Source organism: Mus pahari, chromosome 21 (genome assembly GCF_900095145.1).
Source record: "Mus pahari chromosome 21, PAHARI_EIJ_v1.1, whole genome shotgun sequence".
NCBI classification, from domain to species: Eukaryota; Metazoa; Chordata; class Mammalia; order Rodentia; family Muridae; genus Mus; species Mus pahari.
The window spans coordinates 55,520,557-55,547,637 of record NC_034610.1 but is presented as its reverse complement, the minus strand read 5'-3'; the positions used below and the strand labels follow the sequence as shown (position 1 = coordinate 55,547,637).

The window sequence follows — 27,081 nt, the reverse complement described above, 5'->3', positions numbered from 1 at the left end:
AGATAATGCCCCAAATGTACAAGGCACCTTTTCAGATACTCTAACTTATAACTATGCTGGTATACGATATGAATTCTATTACCTTTATCTTTCACATCTGAAGAACTCTTCCCAGATTTTTCTTTTTTCATTTCTAGAAGAGATCATGAGAAAGAAATAATAAAACAACATATTATTTTATCATAAGATTTTTTTCCAAGTTCTGTTTATGAGAGCTTAAAATATTGGAGGACCTCTTCACTGATATTCAAAATCTAGCTGTCTTCTGATGTACATATTATTGTCCTAATGGGTTGTATTTAAGTATACATTTGTATGTATAAGTAGACATATGCATGAAATACTAACTATTGAAAAGGAGACTACATATTTGAAAGGGAGAGAGGAGGGGCACATGGAAGTTCTGAGAGGGAAGGGGAGGGAGAAATATAATTAAATTTTAACAAAAATAAAAGTTAAAAATACTGTAGGTGATACTATATGAACTCCAGCATCATATGTTAACTATGTATGAGATAATGTCAGGTTCTGTGTTGTCAGAAATCCTATAGGACACATATGTTTTATTAGTCCTTCTACTACCATGAAATGTTTAAACAATTTCTGTCCTTTATAATTACCTTCCTTCCTCTCCCATATCCTTATAAATGCTAGTATTTTAAAAGTATGATATTATATTCAGATTGTGTAATTATGGTTTGTAAAACTGTGAAGATAATGCCCCAAATGTACAAGGCACCTTTTCAGATACTCTAACTTATAACTATGCTGGTATACGATATGAATTCTATTACCTTTATCTTTCACATCTGAAGAACTCTTCCCAGATTTTTCTTTTTTCATTTCTAGAAGAGATCATGAGAAAGAAATCATAAAACAACATGTTATTTTATCGTAAGATTTTTTCCAAGTTCTGTTTATGAGAGCTTCAAATATTGGAGGACCTCTTCATTGATATTGAAAATCTAGCTGTCTTCCGATCTACATTAGGTTATATGGTCCTAACAGGTTGTATTTAAGAATACATTTGTATGTATAAGTAGACATATGCATGAAATAATAACTACTGTAAAGGAGACTACATATTTGAAGGGGAGAGAGGAGGGGCACATGGAAGTTCTGAGAGGGAAGGGGAGGGAGAAATATAATTAAATTATAACAAAAATAAAAGTAAAAAATACTATAGGTGATACTACATGAAATCCAGCATCATATGTTAACTATATATGAGATAATGTCAGGTTCTGTGTTGTCAGAAATCCTATAGGACACATATGTTTTATTAGTCCTTCTACTGCCATGAAAAGTTTAAACAATTTCCCCAGGCTTGTGAGTTAGGACTCCTGCCACTTAAACAAGATTTCTTTGGCTTAACTTCATCAAAAATACTAAGGGCTTTGGACACATAGTACAAAGGCAGATTTGGAGAATGACAGGTCTTAGAGTAAGAGAGATAACTTGGAAGATTTCTGCAATGAGATAAAATGGAAAGATGAAGACATTTTAGATGAATAGGGAATCCTAGGCTGGACAGGTCCATCAGCAAGACTTTGGTGTAAGTTATTTGTAAGCATCAGAATGCTGTAAAAGTAATACTGTGCAACTTGAGAGCCAACTCTGACGTGGCCATGCCATTTCCATCTTGAAAATCTAGAGACAGCAGCTCTGAGAATTTCAGCTAAATAAATTCACATTCTGACACCATACTGGAAAGTATAGGTAAAAATGAGCAGGTACTTTTTCTTATTGGGGTGTTAGAGACCAACTAGCATCCATTGTTAGTCAATGCGGGAAAATCTTGATATACACAATAGTGAGAAATTTCACAAAACTTTGACCAACCTGATATTTAATTGCAATTTTATTAGTTACCTCGGTGAAAATCATTTAGTTTATCTTTTCTGAATTCTGATTACATCACATACAAAATCAAGCATATGTCAAAACAAGTAAATTGTGTTCTCCACATACAGATAGTGAATGAAATAATAGTTACTTGAGCAAAAAATATTGTATCATGTCTCTTTTTAGACATGGAAAGGATTTATTAAATCTACCTTTTAAAATTGACAAATGAGAAAGATCCCTGCAAGTTTATTCTTATTCAAGAAGAATTTAACTGGACAGCAAATACAATCTTAACTGTGTAACTGAAGGTAAATATATACTGTGTCTTTCTAAGTTGAGAATGTTTCTTAGGTCTATAGTAGCATAATATTCCAGTAAGTGAGATTCAAAACACAGGAATGAAAAATCCATAATTTTTGAAATATATTATGTTAGCAAGATCCTGCAAAACAGATAATTCAGAAGGGAACTGAAGAAATGGGTTGATGCAGCTTATATACAAAGGTTATTTTAGTGAAGCAATTCCATCAATAAATGAAAATGTTAATATAACTATTATCATGTTATTTTTAATTACTAACAACCCCAAATCCTATTTGTTCTTCAAATAGTGGACAAACTGAGTACATAAAAGGACAATAAAACAAAAGTTAAAAATACTTCCCATAAAGATACATGCAGATTTTTATTTAAAAAACAAAACAAAACACTATTGCCCTACGTTCTAAAATTTAGCTATATGTTTCCTAAATACTAATAAACCATATTGACATACCGTACGTGGTATTAAGAACAGTAATTTGAAATTATACATGCTATTGCTTTATATTTAAAGATAATATTTATAGATTATGATTTTAAAAGTACATTGAACCAAATGAATATGATTAAAGATTTTTCAGTTTGACCTAAAAACACTCCATTGCAGTGAATCCAGGAATGTTTTATTGAGTCTGAACATGACTGAAAGAAGAAAACTGAAATTAGTTTTTCTTCTAACTCTATCCTGCAGGTCAAATGCATGCATATAAATAGTATTTCATTTTATTAGATTTAAATAAAATGCTCATGGAAGAGGCAAAAGAGTAAAAACAATAAGGAATGTCATAAGAAAGAGACTTATCATTCTTCTTGGGAAAAGTATAACAGTTTCCATCCCAAACAATAAGTATTCAAGTATTTTAAAGAAAACATCAGTGATTTAATTATTTATTTCTCAAAATGATCACTTTCAGTAAGAATTTGATACGCATCCTAAGTGCTCTCTAAAAATATTTTTAAATGTTTAAGAATAATTCAATTACAATTTTTATTTTGACTACTATTTTCCCATCTTTTTGTATTTCGTTAACCTTAGAACCTAATTTGGATTTATAAATCTTTGTGTTTTATGTTTTAAAAATAAAATTTTGCAACCTTGATCTGTGAATGACAATTCAATTAAAACTCATAGGAAAATTTACTTGACAAAATGTTCTCAGTCCTTGGAGACTGTGGTGATACGTTGCCTGAAGGACCTTGTAAACAAAGGAAATTACAGTGGTTTCTGAAAGGTAGTCGACATAATCAGACTGGAGAGACAGTGAATTCTCAAACAGACAACTGTCCCAACATGGTACAAACAAACCTGAAAAACTTCCTTTAAGCACTGGGTATGTTCCAGGAACGCTGGGGTGCACTTGCGCTTTGGATATCCAACATTTACTATAGTCTGAGAATTCAAAGCAGCTGATGAGTGTGGACCATATCTAAGGCATATTTTGCCACCCCAGATGAAAAAAATTTCTTCTCAATCCACTTGACATTGTAAATCATTTGACTAGCTCGCTTTTCTTATTAGATAGAACTCTTCAAATTGGTTTAGATTAGAGATGTCTCCTGAAGTAATTTGGGTGCTCAAGTTTTTTGACTAAATTCTCAACCATTACCCCACAGACTAGAGCTTTCTTTGCACATGCTTATTGTGATGGCAGAATCACCTTTAGCAGAACATTTCTGGATCTGGCATGGCTGTGTAAGGGGAGATGTGACAAAGTTCCTGCCCCTGGAGCATCGACAGACCCTTAATGCCATGACATGGTGGTTGCTGTTGCCCAAAAGTTGATTTACTGTCTTTACTACTTTACTTTCTTTCTTTTTAAATTTGTATTTCAAATGTTATCCACTTTGCCAGTGTCTTAGTCAGGGTTTCTATTCCTGCACAAACATCATGACCAAGAAGCAAGTTGAGAAGGAAAGGGTTTATTCAGCTTACACTTCCACACTGCTGTTATCACCAAAGAAAGTCAGGACTGGAACTCAAGCAGGTCAGGAAGCAGGAGCTGATGCAGAAGCCATGGAGGGATGTTCTTTACTGGCTTACTTCCACTGCCTTGCTCAGCCTGCTCTCTTATAGAACCCAAGACTACCAGCCCAGAGATGGCACCACCCACAAGGAAACTAATTGAGAAAATGCCTTACAGCTGGATCTTGTGGAGGCATTTCCCCAACTGAAGCTCCTTTCTCTGTGATAACTCCAGTCTGTGTCAAGTTGATACAAACTAGCCAGTACACCCAGTTTCCTCTCTGCAACTCCCCTATCGGTTCCCCCCAATACCCTGCTTCCATCAGGGTGCTCCCACAGCGACCAACCCACTCTTGCTTCCCTCACCGCCCTAACATTCCTCTGCACTGGAACACCAAGCCTTCACAGGACCAATGCCTTCCCCTCCCATTGATGCCACCTTCAGCTCCTTAAGTCCTTCCCTTAACTCCTCCACTGGAGTCCCTGTGCTCAGGAGTCTGACTGGCTAGGAGTCTCCAAATCTGTATTGTCAGAGCCTCTCATGAGACAGATGTATCAGGCTCCTGTCAGCAAGCACTTCTTGGCATCTACAATGATATCTGGGTTTGGTGTTTTATGTAGGATGGATCCCCAAGTGGGGCAGTCACTGGATGGCTTTTCCTTCAGTCTTTGTTGCACTTTTTGTCCCTGTATTTCATATAGACAGGAGCAATTCTGGGTTAAAATTTTGGAGATGAATGGATGGCCCCATCCCTCCACTGGGGGATCATGCCTAACCTCTGTATATGGTCTCGACAGGTTCTCCCTCCCCTTTGTGGGGTATTTCAGCTAATGCCATCCCCGTGGAGTCCTAGGGAGCCCTTGCTTTCAGGCATCTGGGACATTCTGGTTGCTACCCTCAGTTCCCCATCCCTCATTGCTACACATCTCTGTTCAATTTCCTGACCTTCTGTACATCTCCTCCATCTCTTCTCATACCTGATTCTGCCCCTCCTTTCCCCCCTCTCTTCTCTTCCTTCAAAATCCCTCCCACCCTCTACTTCCCTTGATTATTTTGTTCCTCCTAAGTAGGACTGAAACATCTACTCTTTGGTCTTCCTTCCTTTTGAACTTCAGGTAGTTCATGAGTCGCATTGTGGGTATTCCACAATCTTTGCCTAATACCCACTTATCAGTGAGTACATACCATGTGTGGACTTTTGTGACTGAGTTACCTCTATCAGAATGATATTTTCTAGATCTGTCCATTTGCCTGTGAATTTCATGAAGTCATTGTTTTTAATAGTTGAGTAGTATTCCATCATGTAAATGTACCATATTTTCTGTATCCATTCCCCTGTTGAGGGACATCTGGGTTATTTCCAGTTTCTGGCTTTTATAAATAACAATGCTATGACCATAGTGGAGAATGTGTCCTTGTTATTCTGAGGTAGTGTCTGTGTTTGTCTCTGAGGTACATTTGTTGTATGCAGCAAAATACTGGGTCCTATTACATGCCAGTTTGTTAGTCTATGTATTTTTATTGGGGAATTGAGTCCATTGATGTTAAGAGATGATAAGAAATATTGATTGTTGCTTTCTGTTATTTTTGATGTTATTTTTATGTTTGTGTGGCTATAGAAAGAAGATTACTTTCTTGCTTTTTGTAGGGTGTAGTTTCCCTCCTTGTGTTGGTGTTTTCCATCTATTATCTTTTGTAGGGCTGGGTTTGTGGAAAGATATTGTGTAAATTTCTTTTCGTAATGCAATATCTTGGTTTCTCCATCTAAGGTAATTGAGAGATTTGTTGGGTATAGTAGCCTGGGCTGGCATTTGTGTTCTCTTAGGGTCTATATAACATCTGCCCAGAATCTTTTAGCTTCCATAGTCTCTGGTGAGAAGTCTGGTGTAATTCTGATAGGTCTGCCTTTATACGTTACTTGACCTTTTTTCCCTTATTATTTTTAATATTCTTTCTTTGTTTTGAGCATCTGGTGTTTTAACTATTATGTGATGGGAGAAATTTCTTTCCTGGTACAATCTATTTGGAGTTCTGTAGCCTTCTTGTATGTTCATGGGCATCTCTTTATTTAGGGTAGGGAAGTTTTCTTCTATAATTTTGTTGAGATATTTTTCTGGACCTATAGGTTGGGAATCTTCACCCACTTCTATACCAATTATCATTAGGTTTGGTCTTCTTATTTTGTCCTGGATTTCCTGAATGTTTTGTGTTAGGACCATTTTGCATTTTGTCTTTTCTTTGACTGTTGTGTCAATGATTTCTATGGTATCTTCTTCAACTGAGATTCTCTCTTTTTTCTCTTTTATTCTGTTGGTGATGCTTGCATCTATGACTCCTGATCTCTTTCCTAGGTTTTTCTATCTCCAGGGTTATCTCCCATTGTGATTTCTTTATTGTTTCTATTTCAGATCCTGGGTAGTTTTGTTCAATTCCTTTACCTGTTTGGTTGTGTTTTTCTGTAATTCTTTTTTTTTTTTTTTTTTTTTCTCGAGACAGGGTTTCTCTGTATAGCTCTGGTTATCCTGGAACACACTTTGTAGACCAGGCTGGCCTTGAACTCAGAAATCTGCCTGCCTCTATTTCCAGAGTGCTGGGATTAAAGGCGTGCACCACCATGCCCAGCGAAGCTTTTCTGTCATTCTTTAAGGGATTTTTGTGTTTCCTCTTTAAGGGTGTCTAGATGTTTACCTGTGTTCTCCTGGATTTCTTTAAGGGAGTTATTTATGTCCTTCTTAAAGTTCTCTATTATCATCATGAGATGTGATTTTAAATAAAAGTCTTGCTTTTCTGGTGTCTTGTATCCAGAGCTTGCTGTAGTGTGAGAACAGGGTTCTAATGATGCCAAGTAGCTTTAGTTTCTGTTGCTTATATTCTTGCCCTTGCCTCTCACCATCTGGTTATCTGTGATGTTAGCTGGTCTTGCTTTCTCTGGCTGTGGCTTGTCCCTCCTGTAAGTCAGTCTGTCAGCACTCCTGGGAGACCAGTTCTCCCCAGGAGTAATTTTGGTATGGAAATCTGTGGCACAGAAGGAATCTGGAAGGATCCTGTCCCTTGCTCTTCCTTGGTTTCAGTGTTCTGATGGCTCTGGGTGGGTCACTCTTGGGCCAGGAATTTGAGCAGAAGTGGTGGTCTCCTCTGTGTTCTCAGGTTTGTTAGCACTCTTGTGAGACCAGGTCTCTCCTGGAGGTGTCTAGATATGGAGAGCTGTGCTCTCAGGTGTGTCAGCACTCCTGGGAGCCCTGCTTTCTCCTGGTGGTGTGTGTGTATTGAAAGCTGTGGCACAGGGTCAGCTCTGGTTGCAGATTGAAAATGGAAAGATCACTACTCTACTTTCAATCTTTTTTTTTTTTTTTCTGGGTAGTTTACTTCCCCGAATTACTCAGAGCTAATCATGTTGAATAATTGAAACAGATGTGATTTTCAGGACTGAGGGATGGAGATGGTCATGAGGATGTTGAGAATGAGGAACAGGTCATCTGATTGGTCTTCAGGGTCAATGGAAAGGGGTCTAGACACCATAACCACAGAGACCATAAAAGCCTACATGATCCTTTGTAAAAGTAGTTCATTGCCAAACTTGGCCTTGAATTCGCAATCATAAGGAGACACATGTACCCTATGGGCCAATGACTGCCTCATTAATTATCCAGTATGAACTTGAGGTGATCAAGAATAGAAAGTTAAGTGGTCCCAGAAAGAAAAACATGGATATAAAAAGTAGAAATTGATATATAATTTAGGAATAAATAGTATTAGAATGGGAGTACATGAGGCTATGAAATTGTTAGGATGAGGAAATGAAGATTAGAGAATTAAAAGTTGATGTAGAAGCAAATAAAATCTTAATATTCTGTTTTTCTAGCTGATTGAAGAATTGAAGATAACAGTGCCTGAAAAGATATTAGAGATAATTAACCATTTTACCCACATAAATTTAAATTTTTGTAAGGGCTTACTTTAATTTTAGTAGTTTGCCATGTTTCTATTCTTATGTGGAAGCAGTTACTAAAGACTGCTGACTGCTATACCAGGAAACTGCAAAAGTTGTGCCCAGATACCCATGAAGAACAGGTTGTGTAAACCCTATAAGGAAATGTGCTTTTTCTTTCAGTTTAGTTTCTTCTCTCAGGAAGCAGGAGTTGGCACTATTGATCCAGGACTTACGAAATTTATGTAAATCTAAGAATTTTTGATGATTACTAACAATGATCAAAGTCTTTATGATGTAGTTTTAGAAAATAAAAGACTGGGTTCAGACTCTATCTAAATATTAAGCTTAAGTTGAAGTTGAAGAATAAAGAATATTGAGAATCATCAGGGAACAGAGCAAGTACCTGAACTAGCAGCTCACATCTACTACTGACTCCAAGTCATTGAATCAGCAGAGTTCCCATTTGTACCTTTCTTAGAACTCTTCTTACACTGATGCTGGGTCTCAGCAGAATACCTATTAGAATTCTAGAAATCCTTATGGGGGCATTTTAGTTCTCCTCTGCGCATCTCTTGCAGAAATTTAAGTAATATGTAATTATATACAAATAAAATCAGGAATTTTATTGTGTAAGGTTTTAGATTGTATATTAACTTCTACTTCAATCTTTAGAGAATTAAATCCACTACAAAATATTTTTTTCAAGAAAACTTTATTACATATGTAATTTTCTTCCTATCACGCTCAACCTGTAATATCAAGTGCCTGTGTTGACAAACAATATAAGCCACAAATGGTCTAAGCAGTTCCTGAATCCTAAAGAAAAATCTTGCTTTCCATGGTTATGTATTTACATAAAGTCTCTTTCATGTCAAGTATATGCACAATGAGCTGAGTGATATTAATATGCTAGCTAAATATATGAGATTGTGCATTCTGAAGTTTGTCCAAGATCACACCTAAGAAAAATTGATGACAACCTGTTCTGTTCTGTAGCCTATCTGTTAATTACGATTTTTACTTTCTTAGTTTTCAGTTTTTGAGTTTATTGTATATTCTAGATAATAATCCATTATCATGTGTATTGCTGTCAAATTATTTACTTAAATATATATTTGTAGGCAAATTATTTACTTAATTAATATTCTTTGCTGTATAGAAGCCCTTGTAGTTTCTTGAGTTCCTGTTTGTCAATTACTGTTTTCTTTCTTTATGCTACAAAAGTCCTATATAAAAAGCCAATATCTATGGATATTATTTGAAGTGTACCACCTATTTCTTTTTCTTCTAAAAAATCAGAGTCTCAGGTCTTACATTGAGTTCTTAAAGGATTTGTGATTGTGTTTTTTGTGGAGTGAGATTCAAGAATTTAGTTTCATTCTCCCACTTACAGCTATTCAGTTTTGCTATCTCAATTTGTAAACTACACCATCATCCCTCTAATGTGCATTTTTGTTCTCTTTGTCAAAAGTCAGGAGCTTTAAATACAAGAAATCTATTTAGACTCTCAATTTTACTCAATTGATTACAGTATTAATTTTTTATTCAAGTATATTGTTTATCATTTAGAGTATAACTTAAAATCAGGAGTGGTGATACTGTAAGCAGAGATTTTATTGGCCAAGATTGTTTTGACTATCTGAAGCTTTTTGTGTTTTCTCATGAACTGACTTTTCAATTATTTTGAAGAACAGAGTTAGAATTTTCACAAGATTTGCATTGAATCTGTATTACCATTTTCACAATGTTAATCCTTTCAATCCACAATTATAAATACATTCTGTTTATCTTGTTTCTTCTTCAGCTTATTTTTTAGTATTTTTACAGTTTCAACTGTTAAAGGCTTTTCATATCTTTGCTTACATTTATTGAGAAGTTTTTCATTTTTTGAGACTTTTAAGAATTGGATTATATTCCTGTTTTCTTTTTCTATTACATCTGTCATAGTACATAGAAAGGTACTAATATTTTGTATAGTAGTACTGTATCCTGCCACTGTAGTACAGTCTTTAGAGTCTTTCTTGTATAGGCTCTTTTATGTACTTTTCATTTTTCTTTCATATTTCCATCCCTAAAGTATACATTTCAATAAAATTTGACTCCTGAGATACAAATATAGTGCCTGAAGCCTATCTTATCTTATTGGGCTTCCAGCCCTCCATTGAAAAGGAAATCAGAAAGTGAACATTGTTATTCTGTTAACTGATTTTGGTGGAAATATATTGAGGGTTTTTTTTTGTTTGTTTAGCATGATGTTAGCTGTAGGTTTGTTCACATGAAGAAATATAAATGATTAAGAAATATTTTTTAAAAATAGTCAACACCCTTACCAAGAAAATAAAAATTGAAATGACCTTGATATTTCATCATTCTTCAACATAGCTATGATATGGAAAACAAGTGACAACAAGTACTGGAGAGGATACAGGAATGGAAAATCCCTTTTTCACTATTGGAGGCCTATGAACTGGTCCATTCCCTATGCAAATCACTGTGAAGACTCCTCAAGTAATAGAAGTAGGTCCAGATATAGCATTTCTTGGCATATTCCCAAAATATTCTCATCCATGCTCGCCAATGATCTATTCATAATTGCTAGAAAATAGAACAGCCCAGCCTAGATGTTCATCAACTGGTAACTAAGATAATGAAAATGTAGTGCATATAGTATAAATATAGTTCAGTTTTATTCAGAAGTAAAGAAAATTCTAATTTTGAATATTCATAAAAATGATCATAGACATGGAAATAATCATAGTGAGTGAAGTAACTTAGGCCTGGAAAGACATGCACCTAACAATGCAGAGTATAGGTTTGAGATTTTCTTTTTTTTAAATTTTATTATTTTTATTATTTTTTATTAAATATTTTCTTTATTTACATTTCAAATGCTATCCTGAAAGTTCCCTATACCCTCCCCCTGCCCCTGCTCCCCTCCCCACCCACTCCCACTTCTTGGCCCTGGCATTGCCCTGTGCTGGGGCATATAAAGTTTGTAAGACCAAGGTGCCTCTTTTCCCAACGATGGCAGATTAGGCCATCTTCTGCTACATATGCAGCTAGAGACACGAGCTCAGGGGGTACTGGTTAGTTCATATTGTTGTTTGAGATTTTCTATGTGAATGTTTTCATTGGAGTACCTCTTCTGGCCAAAACATTAAATCAGGATTTTAGGGAAGAAGAATAGATCACAGGTGTTATAAAGACAAGGAAGGAGAATAATTCGAGTGACTGTTCAAGTCGGAGTGAAATAGAAGGTGAGGGCACTCAACACACATAAACAAACACACACATACACACTTACATGCACCCATTCATGCATGAACTCATGCATGAACACACACACACACACGCACACAGATACACATCTAAATGAAGTGATCCTTAAAGGGGAGATAATGACTTTAACAGATGCCATTTGGTATAAAAACAAACAAACAAACAAAACAAAAACAAAAACAACTCAGTGCCAGATGTAGGCCATCTTCCTTCTAGTGATTGATCAAAAGGTTCCATAGACCACCCAAACAATATAAGCCATTCCCATTGCTCTATGTTGTACAACTAGAACTTGATTAGAGATACTAGTGCTAAAGACAACATATACTTATGTCACATGATATGGAAGCATCTCAAGCTGGCACTGACCACTAGGATTCTTTCTTACTGACTATTTTTTGTAGTACCAGAAAGTGTTGTGAAGGCTGCTGGGAAGAAAAATAATCAGCAGTAATCTAGGTGTGATTACTGCAAGCTGCAATAATGAATGGTCTGGTGAGATAGACATATTATGCTATACTGGAATGGAGTATGAAAAATCAATAGTTTTCTGATGAGACTTAAGGATTGATCCATTCTAGTAAATTCATGGCTAGCACTGTAACATGACTGTAAACCCATATCTGAGGAGATCATAGAACCCAGGGGAGAAACTACTGCTATTATTTTACCAACTGATATAGTATTAAACTACCTTTTTGAGATTTGTGTTTGTGTCCCTATGGGGTATGCATACACAATGAGAAATGTGAACCCAGAAGATCATGTAAAAGTATTATATATACTGTGTCATAAGGTGACTCCGGGACAAAGAGGTCCCTCAAAATGACGTTTAACATATTTGCATTGCTAGTATTTGCATTGCATGGCTTCTTTTCAGGACTGCTAGTCTGTACATGCTTGAAGAAGTTGCTTTCAAAGCAAGAATATGTTTTTCTAGAACTGAGATTTTAGTAACTACCTTTTGAGTAAAATAACAAATTTTCTTAAGTAATTGATGACTATACTATATCAAAAAACCTGTACACAAAACCTTTATCATTATGATCATCTTTCATGATTGTTTTTTCCACTATTCATGCAGTCTGACAATGCTCTTTAGTAAAATAAAATTATTAGCATTCAACAGTTTTTCTAAGGGCCATAAGAATAAATAGTATGTAGTACTTACTGAGAGTTTTACCCTTCTATCTAAAAAGTGTTGAGTGAATTTCAAAGATAAAGTAACTTCAAAATTAAATGTTTTTATAACATGTTTTTATAACATGATAGTTTTGTAATTGTAGTTTTGCTTTCTATTGTAATAAAGTCCACAATTAAAAGCGACTTGGGGAAGAACAGGATTTCTTCTTATAGTTTACACCCCAGCAGGAACTCAGGGCATATACCTGGGGTCAGAAACAGAAGTAGAGACAACGTAGAAACTTTGTTTAAGGATTTGTCCTCTGGGTGTGATCATCTAGTATCTTATATAACTCAGGACTACAAAACAGGGGATGGCACTGCTCATAGTAAGCTAGAATTTCATACATTAATTATTAATCGAGAAAAGAGAAAACAACCCATAGACTTGCCCATATGCCAATCTGATGGAGATAACTCCCCAATTGGGGCTCTCTCTTCCCAGATAACACTTTTTTTTCAAGTCGACAGAAGACTAACCACAACAGTTATAGTTTGTAATCATTCACTCAAGGTAGTTCTAATATATACTTGCATTTTTATAATCATTTAGATGTTACTTGTTTTCTGTATGACCTCTGCAACTTTGTTTCGTTATTTAAAATCCTTTGCCACAATACATTTTTGTGTAATATAAAAACTAATCCTCGCCAACATCTAAATACTAAATGAAATGCACTTTATGTTATAACTAAAATTTGAAATTTTTTCATGATGTATTTGGATACAGGTAAATGTTAAGATGACAACTATTAATGTCATACAATAGGGTTCTTAAATATATTTTTTACCTTCTTTGTACAGATTTTCAAAATACAGTGTTTGAAAATTCATCTACTGGTCTAATTCATTAATATTTTCTATTCTGATTTAAAAATTAATACTTTCATAAAATAGAAGATTTAGGTTTATAGTAAATTTGAGCAGGAAGGAAAGTACCTATATTGTTCCTCTGTTATTGAATAGCCAATTCCTCTAAAAAGTAGTATTTTCAATTTTAACACTTAATGCAATGTATTTAAGTGGGTTTTTTTTAGAACATAACTAGATATCCTAGGTACAGTATGAAAGAAAATACTGCCCTCATATAATCATAAAGGACCCTGTGTATTTGTAATAACTGTCATAAGGAAGACACTCTCCCCCAACACATAAAAACTTCCCTACCATTTTCTTCCTTCTGAAATTTAGGGCATTTAAGATTACTAATGAACTGGTATTTTATGTTATTATTAGAGGAAACATGTAGTTCACATATGAGTTTGTAATTGGTAGTTAATGATTTACAAATTCTGATGTACTGATTTTCATCTATATTCATCATTATAGTTTTGTATAGAATCGATTCGCTGCCCTAGAGAATCCTCTAACTCTACATATACATCCATCTTTTTTCCATTCCTGGGAATCAGTGAAATTTCCAAAAGCAATACACTATTTTAAGTAATTATTTGAGAATTTTAAACAATGTATCTTGGAGAATAAGTAACTTTTTAATGTTAATTTGCATCCAAAACTTTAGTTTTAAGATGTTTCTCTCTACTCTTGGGACTTGTCATCAAGACAATTACGATTTTCAATTATTTCTTCTCAATTTTTACATATTTTAAGTTATTTTTCTGTTTTATTGCAATGTGGAAGATTGATTTGTGATACTAAATATATTTTGTGAAATGGCACATCTTTTTCTTCTTTATTATTTTTACTAGAATTTTAATTTCTCACCATTAAAAATAAATGTCTTTTTTTAGACATGCTTAAAATATTTAAAGCATTTCTAACCTTTCTTATTTTTTTATTTTATTTATTTTTAATTAATTAATTATACACAACATATTTTATTCCCCCACCCCATCTCTGACTGTTCCACATCCCATACATCCTCCCCATCCCCCTGTCTCTTCGTGGATGTACCCACCCCTCACCTCACCTGACCTCTAAACTCGCTGGGGCTTCCAGTCTCTTGAGGGTTAGGTGCAACATCTCTGAATAAACACAGACCTGGAAGTCCTCTAGTGTATGTGTGTTCAGGGCCTCATATCAGCTGATGCTTGCTGCCTGGCTGGTGGTCCAGTGTTTGAGAGATCTCGGGGCGGGGGGGTGTCCAGATTAACTGAGACTGCTGGTCCACCTACAGGATCACCCTTCTCAGATTCTTTCAGCTTTCCTTAATTCACCAATAGGGGCCAGCTGCTCCTGTCCATCGGTGGGGTGCAAATATCTGCATCTGACTCTTTACTTGTTGGGTCTTCTGGAGTGCAGTGATGCTAGGTCCTTTTTTGTGAATGTTCCATAGCCTCTGTAATACTGTTGGGTCTTGAGACCTCCCCTTGAACTGGATCCCACTTTGGGCCTGTCACTGGACCTTCTTTTCCTCATGCTTCTCTCCATTTCCATCCTTGTAATTCTTTCAGACATGAACAATTATGGGTCAGAGTTGTGACTGTAGGATGGCAACCCCATCTCTCACTTGGTGTCCTATCTTCCTGCTGGAGGTAGACTCTATAAGTTCCCTCTCCCTACTGTCTGGCATTTCATCTAAGGTCCCTCCCTTTGAGTCCTGAGAGTCTCTCACCTCCCAGATCTCTAGTGTATTCTGGAGGGTCTCCTCAACCTCTTATCTCTCAAGGATGCCTGTTTTCATGTTTTTCTGCTGGCCCTCAGGAATTCAGTCCTTTCCCCTCACCCAATACCAGATCAGGTTCACCTCTCCTCCAACTTCCCACTCTGCCCCCCACATCCATTTCTCTCCCAGGTTACTCCTGCCCTCCTTCCCTACTTGTGATTGCTTTCTTCTCTCTCCCAAGTGGGACTGAGGTGTCCTCACTTGGGTACTTCTACTTGTTGAGCTTTTTGAGTTCTGTGGACTGTCTTGAGTATTGTGTACTTTTTTTTCTTTTTCTCTTTTTCTCTACTGAATACTATCCACACATTAGTGAGTACATACTGTGCATGTCCTTTTGGGTCTGAGTTACTGCATTCAGGATGAAATTTTCTAGTTCCATCCATTTGCCTACAAAAGTCAGGATGTCCTTGTTCTTAATAGCTGAGTAGTATTCCATTGTGTAAATGAACCATATTTTCTGTATCTATTCTTCTGTCATGGGACATCTAGGTTGTTTCCAACTTTTGGCTATCACACATAAAGCCACTATGAACATAGTGGAACACCTGCCCTGTGGCGTGATGGGGTATCTTTTGGGTATATTCCCAAGAGTGGTATAGCTTTATTTAATCTTTTTTTTTTAATTCCAGATTTTATTCCCTTCCTGTTCTACCCTCTGTCTGTTCCCCATACCATATCTCCTCCCAGCCCCTCTGTCTCCACCAGGATGTCCCTATCCTCCCTCCCCCACCCATACCCCAACAGATCTCTTAAACTCCCTGGGGCTTCCAATATCTTGAGGGTTAGGTACATATTTTCTGCCTGAACCCAGACCCAGCAGTCCTCTGCTTTCTATGTGTTGGGTTCCTCATATCAGCTGGTGTATACTGCCTGTTTAGTGGTCCAGTGTTTGAGAGATCTTGGGGTTCCAGGTTAATTGAGACTACTGGTCCTCCTACAGGGTTGCCCTCCTCCTCAGCTTCTTCCAGCTCTTCCCTAATTTAACCACAGGGGTCAGCAGCTTCTGACTATTGGGTACAAATACTTGCATCTGACTCTTTCAGCTGCTTGTTACATCTTTCGGAGGACAGTCATGATAGGACAGGTCCCTTTTTGTGAGTGCTCCACAGCCTCAGTAATAGTGTCAGGCCTTGGGGCCTCTCCTCAAGCCAGATCCCACTTTGGGCCTGTTGCTGGACCTCCTTTTTCTCTGGGTATTCTCCATTTCCATCCCTACAGTTCTTTCAGACAGGAACAATTGTGGATCAGAGTATTGACTTTGGGATGGCAACCCCCTCTTTCACTTCATGCCCTATTTTTCTGCTGTATGTGGGCTCTCCAAGTTCCTTTTACTCACTGTAGTGCATTTTATCTAAGGTCCCTCACTTTGAGTCTTGAGAGTCTCTCACCTCCCAGGTCTCTGGTACATTCTGTAGGGTCCCCGCAACCTCCTACCGCCCAAGGTTGCCTGTTTTCATTCTTTCTACTTGCCCTCAGGGCTTCAGTTCTTTTTCCCCATCAAATACCAGATAATATTCACCTCTTTCTGTCCCCTATTTCCTTTCCCTTCCAGGTCCCTCCATCCTCCCATGTGATTGCTTTCTTCTCCCTCACAAGTGGGATTGAAGCATCCTTACTTGAGTCCTTCAACTTTTTGAGTTCTGTGGACTGTATCTTGGGTATTCTGTATTTTTTTTTTTTACTAAAATCCACTTATTAGTGACTACATACCATACATGTCCTTTTGGGTCTGAGTTACCTCACTTAGGATATTTTTTAGCTGCCTGTTTTGATAAATTTTAAAATTATGAATGTGATTTTAGTTTAGACAAATAATGTTTGTGAACATCTTTAAAATTGCTCCTTTTTCTTCTTAAAGTCAGAGGTAATAGATCATTGTCTTAGTCAGGGTTTCTATTCCTGCACAAACATCATGACCAAGGAGGAAGTTGGGGAGGAAAGGGTTTATTCAGCTTACACTTCTACACTGTTGTTCATCACCAAGGAAGTCAGGACTGGAACTCAAGCACGTCAGGAAGCAGGAGCTGATACAGAGGCCATGGAGGGATGTTCTTACTGGCTTGCTTCCTCTGACTTGTTCAGACTGCTCTCTTATAGAACCCAAGACTACCAGCCCAGAGATGGTACCACCCACAAAGGGACACCCCCCACCCCCGCTTGATCACCAATTGAGAAAATGTCCTACAGCTGGATCTTGTGGAGGCATTTCCCCAATTGAAGCTCCTTTCTCTGTGACAACTCCAGCTTTGTCAAGTTGACACAAATCTAGCCAGTACAATCATATTAAACAATTCACTAGATCAGTTTGCATATTTTGATTAGATATTATTGTCTATATGTAATGATTTTCAGAGTTGATATATTAATTATTTAGAGTTCTATAATTTTTAATTCACCATTATCATATTTTAAACTTTGCATATATATCTCAAAATGATGAGATCTTAGATTTTTGGAAAAGACATGGTTAAAATGAATCAAAACCAAAGCTATAAACCAAAACCTCAGTTCCCCCCCAAAAACTGGAATTTCTTCCTAACAATATTTAGTGTAACAAACCAATTTTCTAAGCAAGTCCCTGCACATATACTAGTATGTTAAACATCTAGTTTTTTAAAATAGAAAACTAGATAAATTTAATATTTATTCAAGATCTCTTCTGTCTTTTGAGTGAGAAAACATAAAAGAATGCATACAATCCATTCTATGCTGTGATGACCCCACCGAAGGGAGAATGAAATAAGATTTCATTGAAACACTTGCATTTATGTTGAATACTGAAAGTGACATTAAGTTTTTTTTCAAAGAATAAATAGAAATCATCATAGGCATATGAAAAACATGAAATCTGAGGAATAATATGTTGCTTGTCCCTGGCTATAGAATAGTGGCAAAGTACTGGGCAATTCATACTGTGGTGTTGTGGTTAAAAGACCTAAAATTTACATCATTATACTGATGAAAAATCTTTTTATTTTCTATTTTTATTATTTGAATCAATTTTTAAATTTACATATATTTTATTATATTTTCCCCTCTCATTGTTCTTCCAGACCCTCTTTCCTTCCCTATTTACATAAATTTTTTTCTAAAAAACTAACCAAACAAAAAACAAATACAACAGTAGAAACTCCCAAAACCAATACAATAAAACTATACCCAGAAAAATAAACAAATAAAAAACAACAAAATGTACCCAAATAGGAGTATACACAAAATTTGTGAAGAACCTCATTTGATGGTCAACTACTCCTGATCATGAGATCTGTACTGTAGTGGTTCATATACACATGGGCACCTCATATCTCTATTGGCAAGAACTGATTTTTCTTCTCTTTGTAGATATAACTGATAGTTCAGTTGTTAACTTTTCCCTTAGTGTCTAGGTATTCATTCATTCATTCATTCATTCATTCATTCATTCATTCACCCACTTTTAAAAAATAGAACCAAATGAAATATCACAAAACAAAATAAAAACTGCCAAATCGAGGTTGGACAAGACAACTTCAAGGGTAAGAAATGGTCAAAAAACCAAAGAAACAAGCCAATCATTTATTATTCAATCCAATCAATTAATCAATCAATCAATCAGTCAGTCAGTCAAATATATGTTTCCCAATGTGTTGGCACATGTAACTTTTTAATGTCCTACACTACTTCTAATTAAATATATCCATAATTTATCTTTACTTCTCATCTGCTTTCATAAAGAGAATTAATACACATTGTACCCTTTCTCATAGTGTTCTTTGCTTGTGTTTTCTTCCTGTTTTTGATAATGGCTTCTTATCTCACTTAATATATAATGATTATGGTGTTTTCTTTCCATACTCTTCTCTGTTCTTTCCCATTTCTCCTTCCATCTGGATCCACTCTTTTTCTCTCTCTTTCATTAGAAAATAACAGACTTATAAAAATATACTAGTAAATATAGCAAAATAAAGTATAAAACAAACAATATTACACTGAAGATGGACAGAATAAACCAGCAAAAGAAAGAAAGCCTAATAGAAGATACAAGAATCAGAGACCCACTCAATAACAGACTCAGCACCTTGTAAAAACATTAAACTGTAAGTCATAATCTATGTGCCAATGACCTGCTGCAGACCCACACAGGCCCTGTGCAAGCTGCCTCAGTCTGTGTGTTCACATAAATTTTGCTTTTGTTGATTTGCCTTGTTTTATTTGTGTCCTCCATTCCACCTAGCTCTTAAACTCTTCAGCATCTTTCCTTGACCTCTGTACGGAGAAATTTGATGGATATATCTCATTTAGGACTGAGCCTTCGAAGGTCTCTTACTTTCTGCCTAATGTCTATCTGTGGGTCTCTGTCTTTGTTTCTATCTGCTGCAGAAGGAGGCTTTGTTGATGATGCGTGAATTAGAAACTGATCCATGTGAATATTATTAGAAGTCATTTTATCACTGCCTTTTTTTCTCTTTTTCTTCTTCTTTTTTTTTTTTGACCAGATTTATTTGGTTTTACCATATGACCCTGGGCTATATAGTCTCAGGTTCTTGTTCACCTAAGCAGTGGCAGGAATGGGTTCCATCTCTTAGGGTGGGCCTCAAGTCAGATTAGTTACTGATTGGTTACTCCCACAAACAATGTACCACCATTGCCTCAGCATATCTTGTAGGCAGTACACCATTGTAGATATTTGTGAATGGCTTGGTGTTTATGCTTCTCTTTTAAAAGCATGGAGAGTACCTTCAGTACCAAAGACAATGGAAAGTAGGAGATAGGGATTTATGTAGGTATCACCTCAACATCTTTATGTTCAATGAGTTGTCTGGGCATTATCTTAAACAATGAGCACTTACGTTCAGTTTGTATAGAGCAATCTATAAACTTGGCAACATTCTGAATTTGGCCAACAACTTAATTAGATATAACCCAATCCCAGTACTGGAATTTTCTTTTGGTGACAAGAAATGGCAGGTTGAGAAACATTCTCCTCCATTATTTGGTGATCTCATTTATATTTGCATCATATATGTATATATTTTAGAAAGTTTCTAATGAATTAAGCCTCCATACTACCCCTCAAACAGATCCCTTTTAACTGTCTCTCTCTGTATTCCATACTACAACTTGTCCCCTCTGCATTTGATCCTCCTAGTCTAGTCCCATTCATCCATAATTATGTTTTTATTTTCCTTTCCCAAAGAATTCTATCTGTTCCCTTTACTTTCTTGCTCTATACCTATCCTCTCTTATTCTACAGATTGTAGCTTGAATATTATTAAATTGACAGCCATTATCTTCACATAAGTGAATGCATATGACACTCATCTTTTTGAGTCTGGTATACCTCACTCTGGAAGATTTCCATCTAGTTCCATCCATTTGCCTACAAATTTCATGATGTAATTTTTTTTAGCAATACTCAATTGTGTAAATATACTATTTTTTTATTCATTCCTCTGTTGAGTGACATCTAGCTTATTTTCAAATTCTGGCTATTGTGAATAGAGCAGCAAACAACATGGTTGAACAACTGTCTCTATGGTAGTATGAAGCAGTTACCACAAGAGTCATATAGGTGAATCTTGAGATAGATTAATTCCCATCTTCCTGAGAAATCACCATACTAATTTCCATAGTGGGTTTTGTGTACAACTTTGCACTTCCACCAGCAATGAGTGAGTTTTCCTTTTACACCATCATTTCAGCCATTCTCATTATGTGAGATGAATACTCAAAGTACTTTTGATTTGCCTTTCCATGAGAAGATAGAAGTTGACCATCGTTTTATTCTTTTTTAAAATTAGATGTTTCTTCATTTACACTTTAAATGTTATCCCCTTTCTTAGTTCCCTCTCCAAAATTGCCCTATACCCTCCTCCCTCCCCTCCCCCCCAATCCACTCACTTCCACTTCCTGGCCTGGCATTCCCCTATATTGGGGCATAGAATCTTCACAAGACCATTTTTAAAAGCATTTCTTAGATATTTTAAGTTTCCTCTATTGAGAATTTTGTTTAGAGTTGTTCTTCATTTTATAATAGGGCTATTTTCTTTAAATGTAGCTTCTTGTGTGCTTTATATGTTTTAGATACTACCTTCTATCAGATGTGTAGTTGGTGAAAATCATTTCCCGTTTTCTAGACTGCTGCTTTGTCCAATTGATACATCCTTTGCCATGTGGAGTCTTCTAAGTTTCATGAGGTCTATTTAACAACTCATGATCTTAGTATCTGTGCAATCCTCATTCTGATAAAAAAAAAAAAAGTTCTTCTGTACCAGTGAGCTCAAAGCTAGTTCCCATTTTCTCGTCTATTAGATTGAGTGTATATTGATTTATATCTTTTATCCATTTAGAGTTCATGTTTGTGAAGATTGATAAGTTAGGATCTATTTGGATTCTTCTATATGTAACCATCCAGGTTGGCCAGCATTATTCATTGAATATACTCCTTCCTTCTAGAATGTATATGGCCTTCATATGAAAAATGAGGTATCCATTGGTGTTTGGATTTCCATCTGGGTCTTCTATCCAGTTCCACTTACCAATGTGTCTATTTTCCTGCTATTACTCCTTTTTGTCAAGCATACTTTCTAGTGTAATTTGAAATCAGAGATGGTGATGACTCCCATAGTTCTTTTATTATTCAGTATTGTTTTAGCTATATGGGGTTTCTGTGTTTTCAAGTGAACCTAAAAATTTCCATGATTTGTGAAAATTTTGTTAGAATTTTTAATGAGAATTTAAATGAAATTGTAGATTGCTTCTGGTAGGATGACAATTTGAGCACTGGTGATCCTTCAATCTGCAGATATCTTCTTTAATTTATTTCATAAAAGACTTGAAGTGTTTTTATCATACAAGTCTTTTACTTGTTTGTTTAGAGATACTCCAAAGCAATTTTATATTATTGAAGGCTATTGTGAAAGGTGTTATTTCCCTAATTTTCTTTTGAGAATGTTTGTCATTTGCATATAGGAGGGTTACTGATACTTATTAGTTTGTTTTGTATCCAGAACCTTGCTGAATTTATTTATTAGCTGTAGGAGTGTCCTGGAAGAGCTTTCTGGATCAGTTATGTCATATTAAATCATATTCCAAACTTCCTTTTGTTCATAATATTAATTCAATACAGTTTTGATGAAAGAATGTGGTACAAACTGATGAACTGGTAGTAATTCATTATTACATTCTTGCAAAAGTAGTTACCCACTCATGGTTACATCACCTACATACAGCCTTCTTCCTCCAGAGACAAAATTTTTTTTGTATACTTTACTATTTTATTTTTCATATAATGAGTATTATATCTGCAATAAAACTTTTCATTATAACTGAACCTCATGCTTAAATTTGTGTTTTCAGGAATTTCATTTAATCTATTTAATATCTACTAGTATGTTTTGTTGCTCTCCTTTGAAATTAATTGTAAGTGAAATATATCCAAATCTTTTAGATATAAGGATATCAGAATTATTTCTGATCAGATTATTTCTAGAATTGCCATTTATCCATTTGGAGTTTATTTTTGTGCAGAGTGATAAGTATGGATCTAGTTAGATTTTTCTACATGCAACCATTCAGGTTGACCAGCATTATACATTGAAGATTCTCTTTTTTCCAAAATATGTATTAACTTCATATGATGAGGGGTCCATTGTTATGTAGATTTCTGTACCACGGTTTGTGTGCCTAAGCAAGAAGAACTTTTGAAAGTGGAATGTCTTTTTCCATCTTTACATAGGTTGAGGGGGTAAAACCCAGGTCTTCAAGATTTCATAGCAATCCCCTGTATCCACAAAGCCATCTTGCAGGCCTTACAATATTTTTTAACTATTTTTATTTTGGAATCTGGATCTGACTTAGATTCTTTTATTTCCCATAGACTGTTCTTGGCTCAATAATTCAGGATATTCTTCAGCATGTATGGAAAATATGAATGATTTATATATAGGATATCTGTCTTTAAATTGAGAATTTTATAATGGCACAGCTTTCTCATAAAATGAAATGAGAATTCATGGGATGATTAATAAAATAATTGATCTATATATGTAGCTAGAACAAGACTACCCAATGTCACACAAGTAGTGACTAATAAGAATAGGCTAATGACAGTTTCATTTTGAGGTAGCTTTATATTGAATTAGTATTTTACAACTAACAATACATTCCTTATTTTTTCTTAGAATTCATAAATCAAAAGTTCTAGCTCAGTAATTTTTCTTCCTAAATATTATTTTCAGAGCTTTTGATGAGAATATAGAACTGTTGGAGACTATCCTTTATTTAAATTAAAACTCAAATGAATGAAATCAAATGTTTCAAGCTATAATGATGAAAAACTTTCCTATGAGAAATGCTTTGCCAACACAAATTTGCACAGGAAACTGTAAATTGACTCTTGACATTTCAAGAACTCTCTAACAACCTTTGTCTATCAGTCTACCCAAAAGTAAGGGAAGAATACAAAAGTTCAAGATATTTTTGATGTTAGAATTTACACTAGCTCTTGCCATACCTTAAAATGTGTAATTCCGTTATTCCAGATGAATTTGCAAATTGCCCTAACTCTGTGAGGATTTGAGTTAGAGTTTTTATGGGCATTGCATTGAATCTGTAGATTGCTTTCAGCAAGATTTTTACTATAATTAATCCCGCCAATCCATGAGAATGGGAGATCTTTCTATCTTCTGAGATCTTCAATTTCTTTTTTCAGATTTGAAGTTCTTAGTATACAGTACACACTCAGGTATTTTATATTATTTGTGACTATTTTAAAGGGTGTTGTTTCTCTAATACTATTCTCAACAATAAAAGAACCTCTGGTGGAATCACCAACCCCAGTCTCAAACTGTACTACAGAGAAATTGTGATAAAAAGTGCATGGTACTGGTACAGTGATAGACAGGTAGATCAATGGAATAGAATTGAAGACCCAGAAATGAACCCACACACCTATGGTCACTTGACTTTGACAAAGGAGCTAAAACTATCCAGTGGAAAAATGACAGCATTTTTAACAAATGGTGCTGGCTCAACTGTTGGTTAGCCTGAAGAAGAATGTGAATTGATCCATTCTTATCTCCTTGTATAAAATTCAAATGTAAGTGGATAAAGGAACTCCACATAAGATTAGAGACATTGAAACTTATAGAGGAAAAAATGGGGAAGAGAATCAAAGATATGGGCACACAGGAAAAATTTCTGAACAGAACAGGAGTTTACAGGCTTGTGCTAAAGAATCGTCAAATGGGACCTCATAAAACTACAAAGCTTTTGTAAGACAAAGGACACTGTCTATAGGAGAAAACACTAACCAACAGATTGGGAAAAAAACTCTTTACCAATTCTAAATCTGATAGGGGGCTAATATCCAATATATATAAAGAACTCAAGAAGTTGGACTCCAGAAAACCAAATAACCCTATTAAAAAATGGGTACAGAGCTAAGAATTCTCAACTGAGGAATACAGAATGGCTGAGAAGCACCTAAAAAAATGTTCAATATCCTTAATCATCAGGGAAATGCAAATCAAAACAATACCGAGATTCTACTTCACACCAGTCAGAATAGTTAAGATAAAAAACTCAGGTGACAGCAGATACTGGTGAGGATGTGGAGAAAGAGGAACACTCCTCAATTGCTGGTGGGATTGCAAGCTTGTACAACCACTTTGGAAATCAGTTTGGCAGTTCCTCAGAAAATTGGACATAGTTCTACTGGAAGATCCAGCAATACCACTATTGGGCATATACCCAGAAGATGATTCAACTTGTAATAATGACACATGTTCCACTATGTTCATAGCAGCCTTATTTATAATAGCCAGAAGCTAGAAAGAACACAGATGTCCCTCAACAGAGGAATGGATACAGAAAATGTGGTACACTTACACAATGGAGTAGTAGTCAGCTATTAAAAACAGTGAATTCATGAAATTTTTAGACAAATTGAGGGATCTGGGGATATCATCCTAAGTGAGGTAACCCAATCAGAAAAGAATACACATGATATGCACTCACAGATAAGTTGATATTAGCCCAGAAGCTCAGAATCATTCTTAGAAGGGGTACAAAGTACACATGGAAGGAGTTATAGAGAAAAATTCATAGTATAGACTGAATGAATGACCATCCAGAAACTGCCCCCTGGGGATCCATCCCATAAACAACCACCAAATCCAGACACACTATTGTAGAGGCCAGCAAGAGCTTGCTGACAGGAGTCTGATATAGCTGTCTCCTGAGAGGCTCTGCCAGTGCCTGACTAATACAGAAGTGGATGCTCACAGTCATCCATTGGATGGAGCACAGGGTTCTCAATGGAGGAGCTAAAGAAAGAACCCAAAGAGCTGAAGGGTTTTGCAGCCCCATAGGAAGAATAACAATATGAACTATCCAGTAACCCCAGAGCTCCCTGGAACTAAACCACCAATCAAACAAAGCACATGGAGGGACTCTTGTCTCTAGCTGCATATGTAGCAGAGGATGACCTTGTTGGTCATCAATGGGAGGTGAGGCTCTTGGTTCTGTGAAGGTTATATGCCCCAGTATAGGTTGAATGCCTGGGCCAGGAAGTGGGAGTAGGTGGGTTGGGGAACAGGGGAGGGAGGAGAGGATAGGGAGTTTTTGAAGGGGAAACTAGGAAAGGAGATAACATTTGAAATGTAAATAAAGAAAATAATAAAAAAATTCACTAAGGAAAAAATAAAATATTGTTTTAAAAATGTGTAATTTCCTTTAGTGTGATAAAGTCAAGGGTTGAAAATTTCAGATGTCTTCTAAACATTAATTTTAGATGATTATGCTAGTGATCTACAAATTTATACAAAGGTAAGTCATATACGCTAAAGGCAAAAATATGGTATGTGGAAATTTATTTCATTTTATTATACATAAGTCTTTAGTAGCAAACCAATATGTACATAAAAGAATTAAGAGAATATGTTAAAAAAAATAAAAGATTTACTCTTGTCTAATCAATCAACTTTATAGTGCAATCACTGTGCCATGTTTTCTTTTCAAAGATATAACCAATATATGGGTTCAATTTATTGGCATGAAAGAAATAGATTTTTCATAGGAAAGAAAACATAAGCAGTTGGATACTGCTCTTGAGATCATAAAGTAGCATTTATTTGCTGTGATTAATGGAAAGGCTACAGTGGTTTTTTTCAGCCTTCCATACCATTCACAGTAGAAAGGCAAAGAATATGCAAGGCTAAGTTTTCTGTGTTCACCTGAATCCTTTAATCCTCAGTTATCTATGTCAAATGCTTAATGTTGATTTTATGTGCCAAACCTTACCAATGGTTATCAAAATGATATTTGAGGAAAAATAGTATGTGTAAGATAACTTTCCTTGCGGTGAAAAATGAAACAGAAACCTTTACCTGCTGATGCACTTGAACATGCACCTGATCCTGAACCTGAGGTTAGGGTGTAGAAAATGATCAAAATCACTTACCTTTATGCATTGACTAATATATTTAAAGTGTATTATCTAACATCAAGGGAAATGTAAAATATTTTGTTATTAAATTAGGAGTTCACATGAAATTCTGCATCATATTTATAATTAGATTATAAGTTATAATAATTTATAATCATATTTATAATTAGATTAGATCTTGCAATAAGAAATGGTTCATATTTGTAATCTCTAGTTTTCACATTTGGTCAAAGTGTAAGACTGATAAATGGTACAGGGACAAACAATTAATACAGGATGTTTATAACTTTTAGAACTAAAAACATTGAAATATTTTATCAAGGAACTGTATTAGTGAAGCACTGATGGTACAAATGAAGGCAATGTAGGATTCATGCTTTGTTCACAATTGTGTTTCTTGCCCTGTTAAACAATGTATCTAGTGCCATCTACCAACTATCTCCTCTCATCTTTTTGTTACTGAGGTTCCTGGATGCAAATAATAGTGCTTCACATAGTTAGG

General features: G+C 35.5%; 1 protein-coding gene across 1 annotated transcript in view; it reads right to left on the bottom strand.

Annotated features, from left to right (window-relative positions):
* The window catches only part of Trdn (triadin), a 398,410-nt gene that overhangs the window by 92,519 nt on the left and 278,810 nt on the right, over positions 1-27,081 (bottom strand). Inside the window, exons 22-23 of the mRNA XM_029532915.1 lie at positions 795-845; positions 83-133 (exon numbers count right to left, since the gene is read on the bottom strand). Coding sequence (XP_029388775.1) covers positions 83-133; positions 795-845 — 102 coding nt within the window. The remainder of the gene's footprint in view (positions 1-82; positions 134-794; positions 846-27,081) is intronic.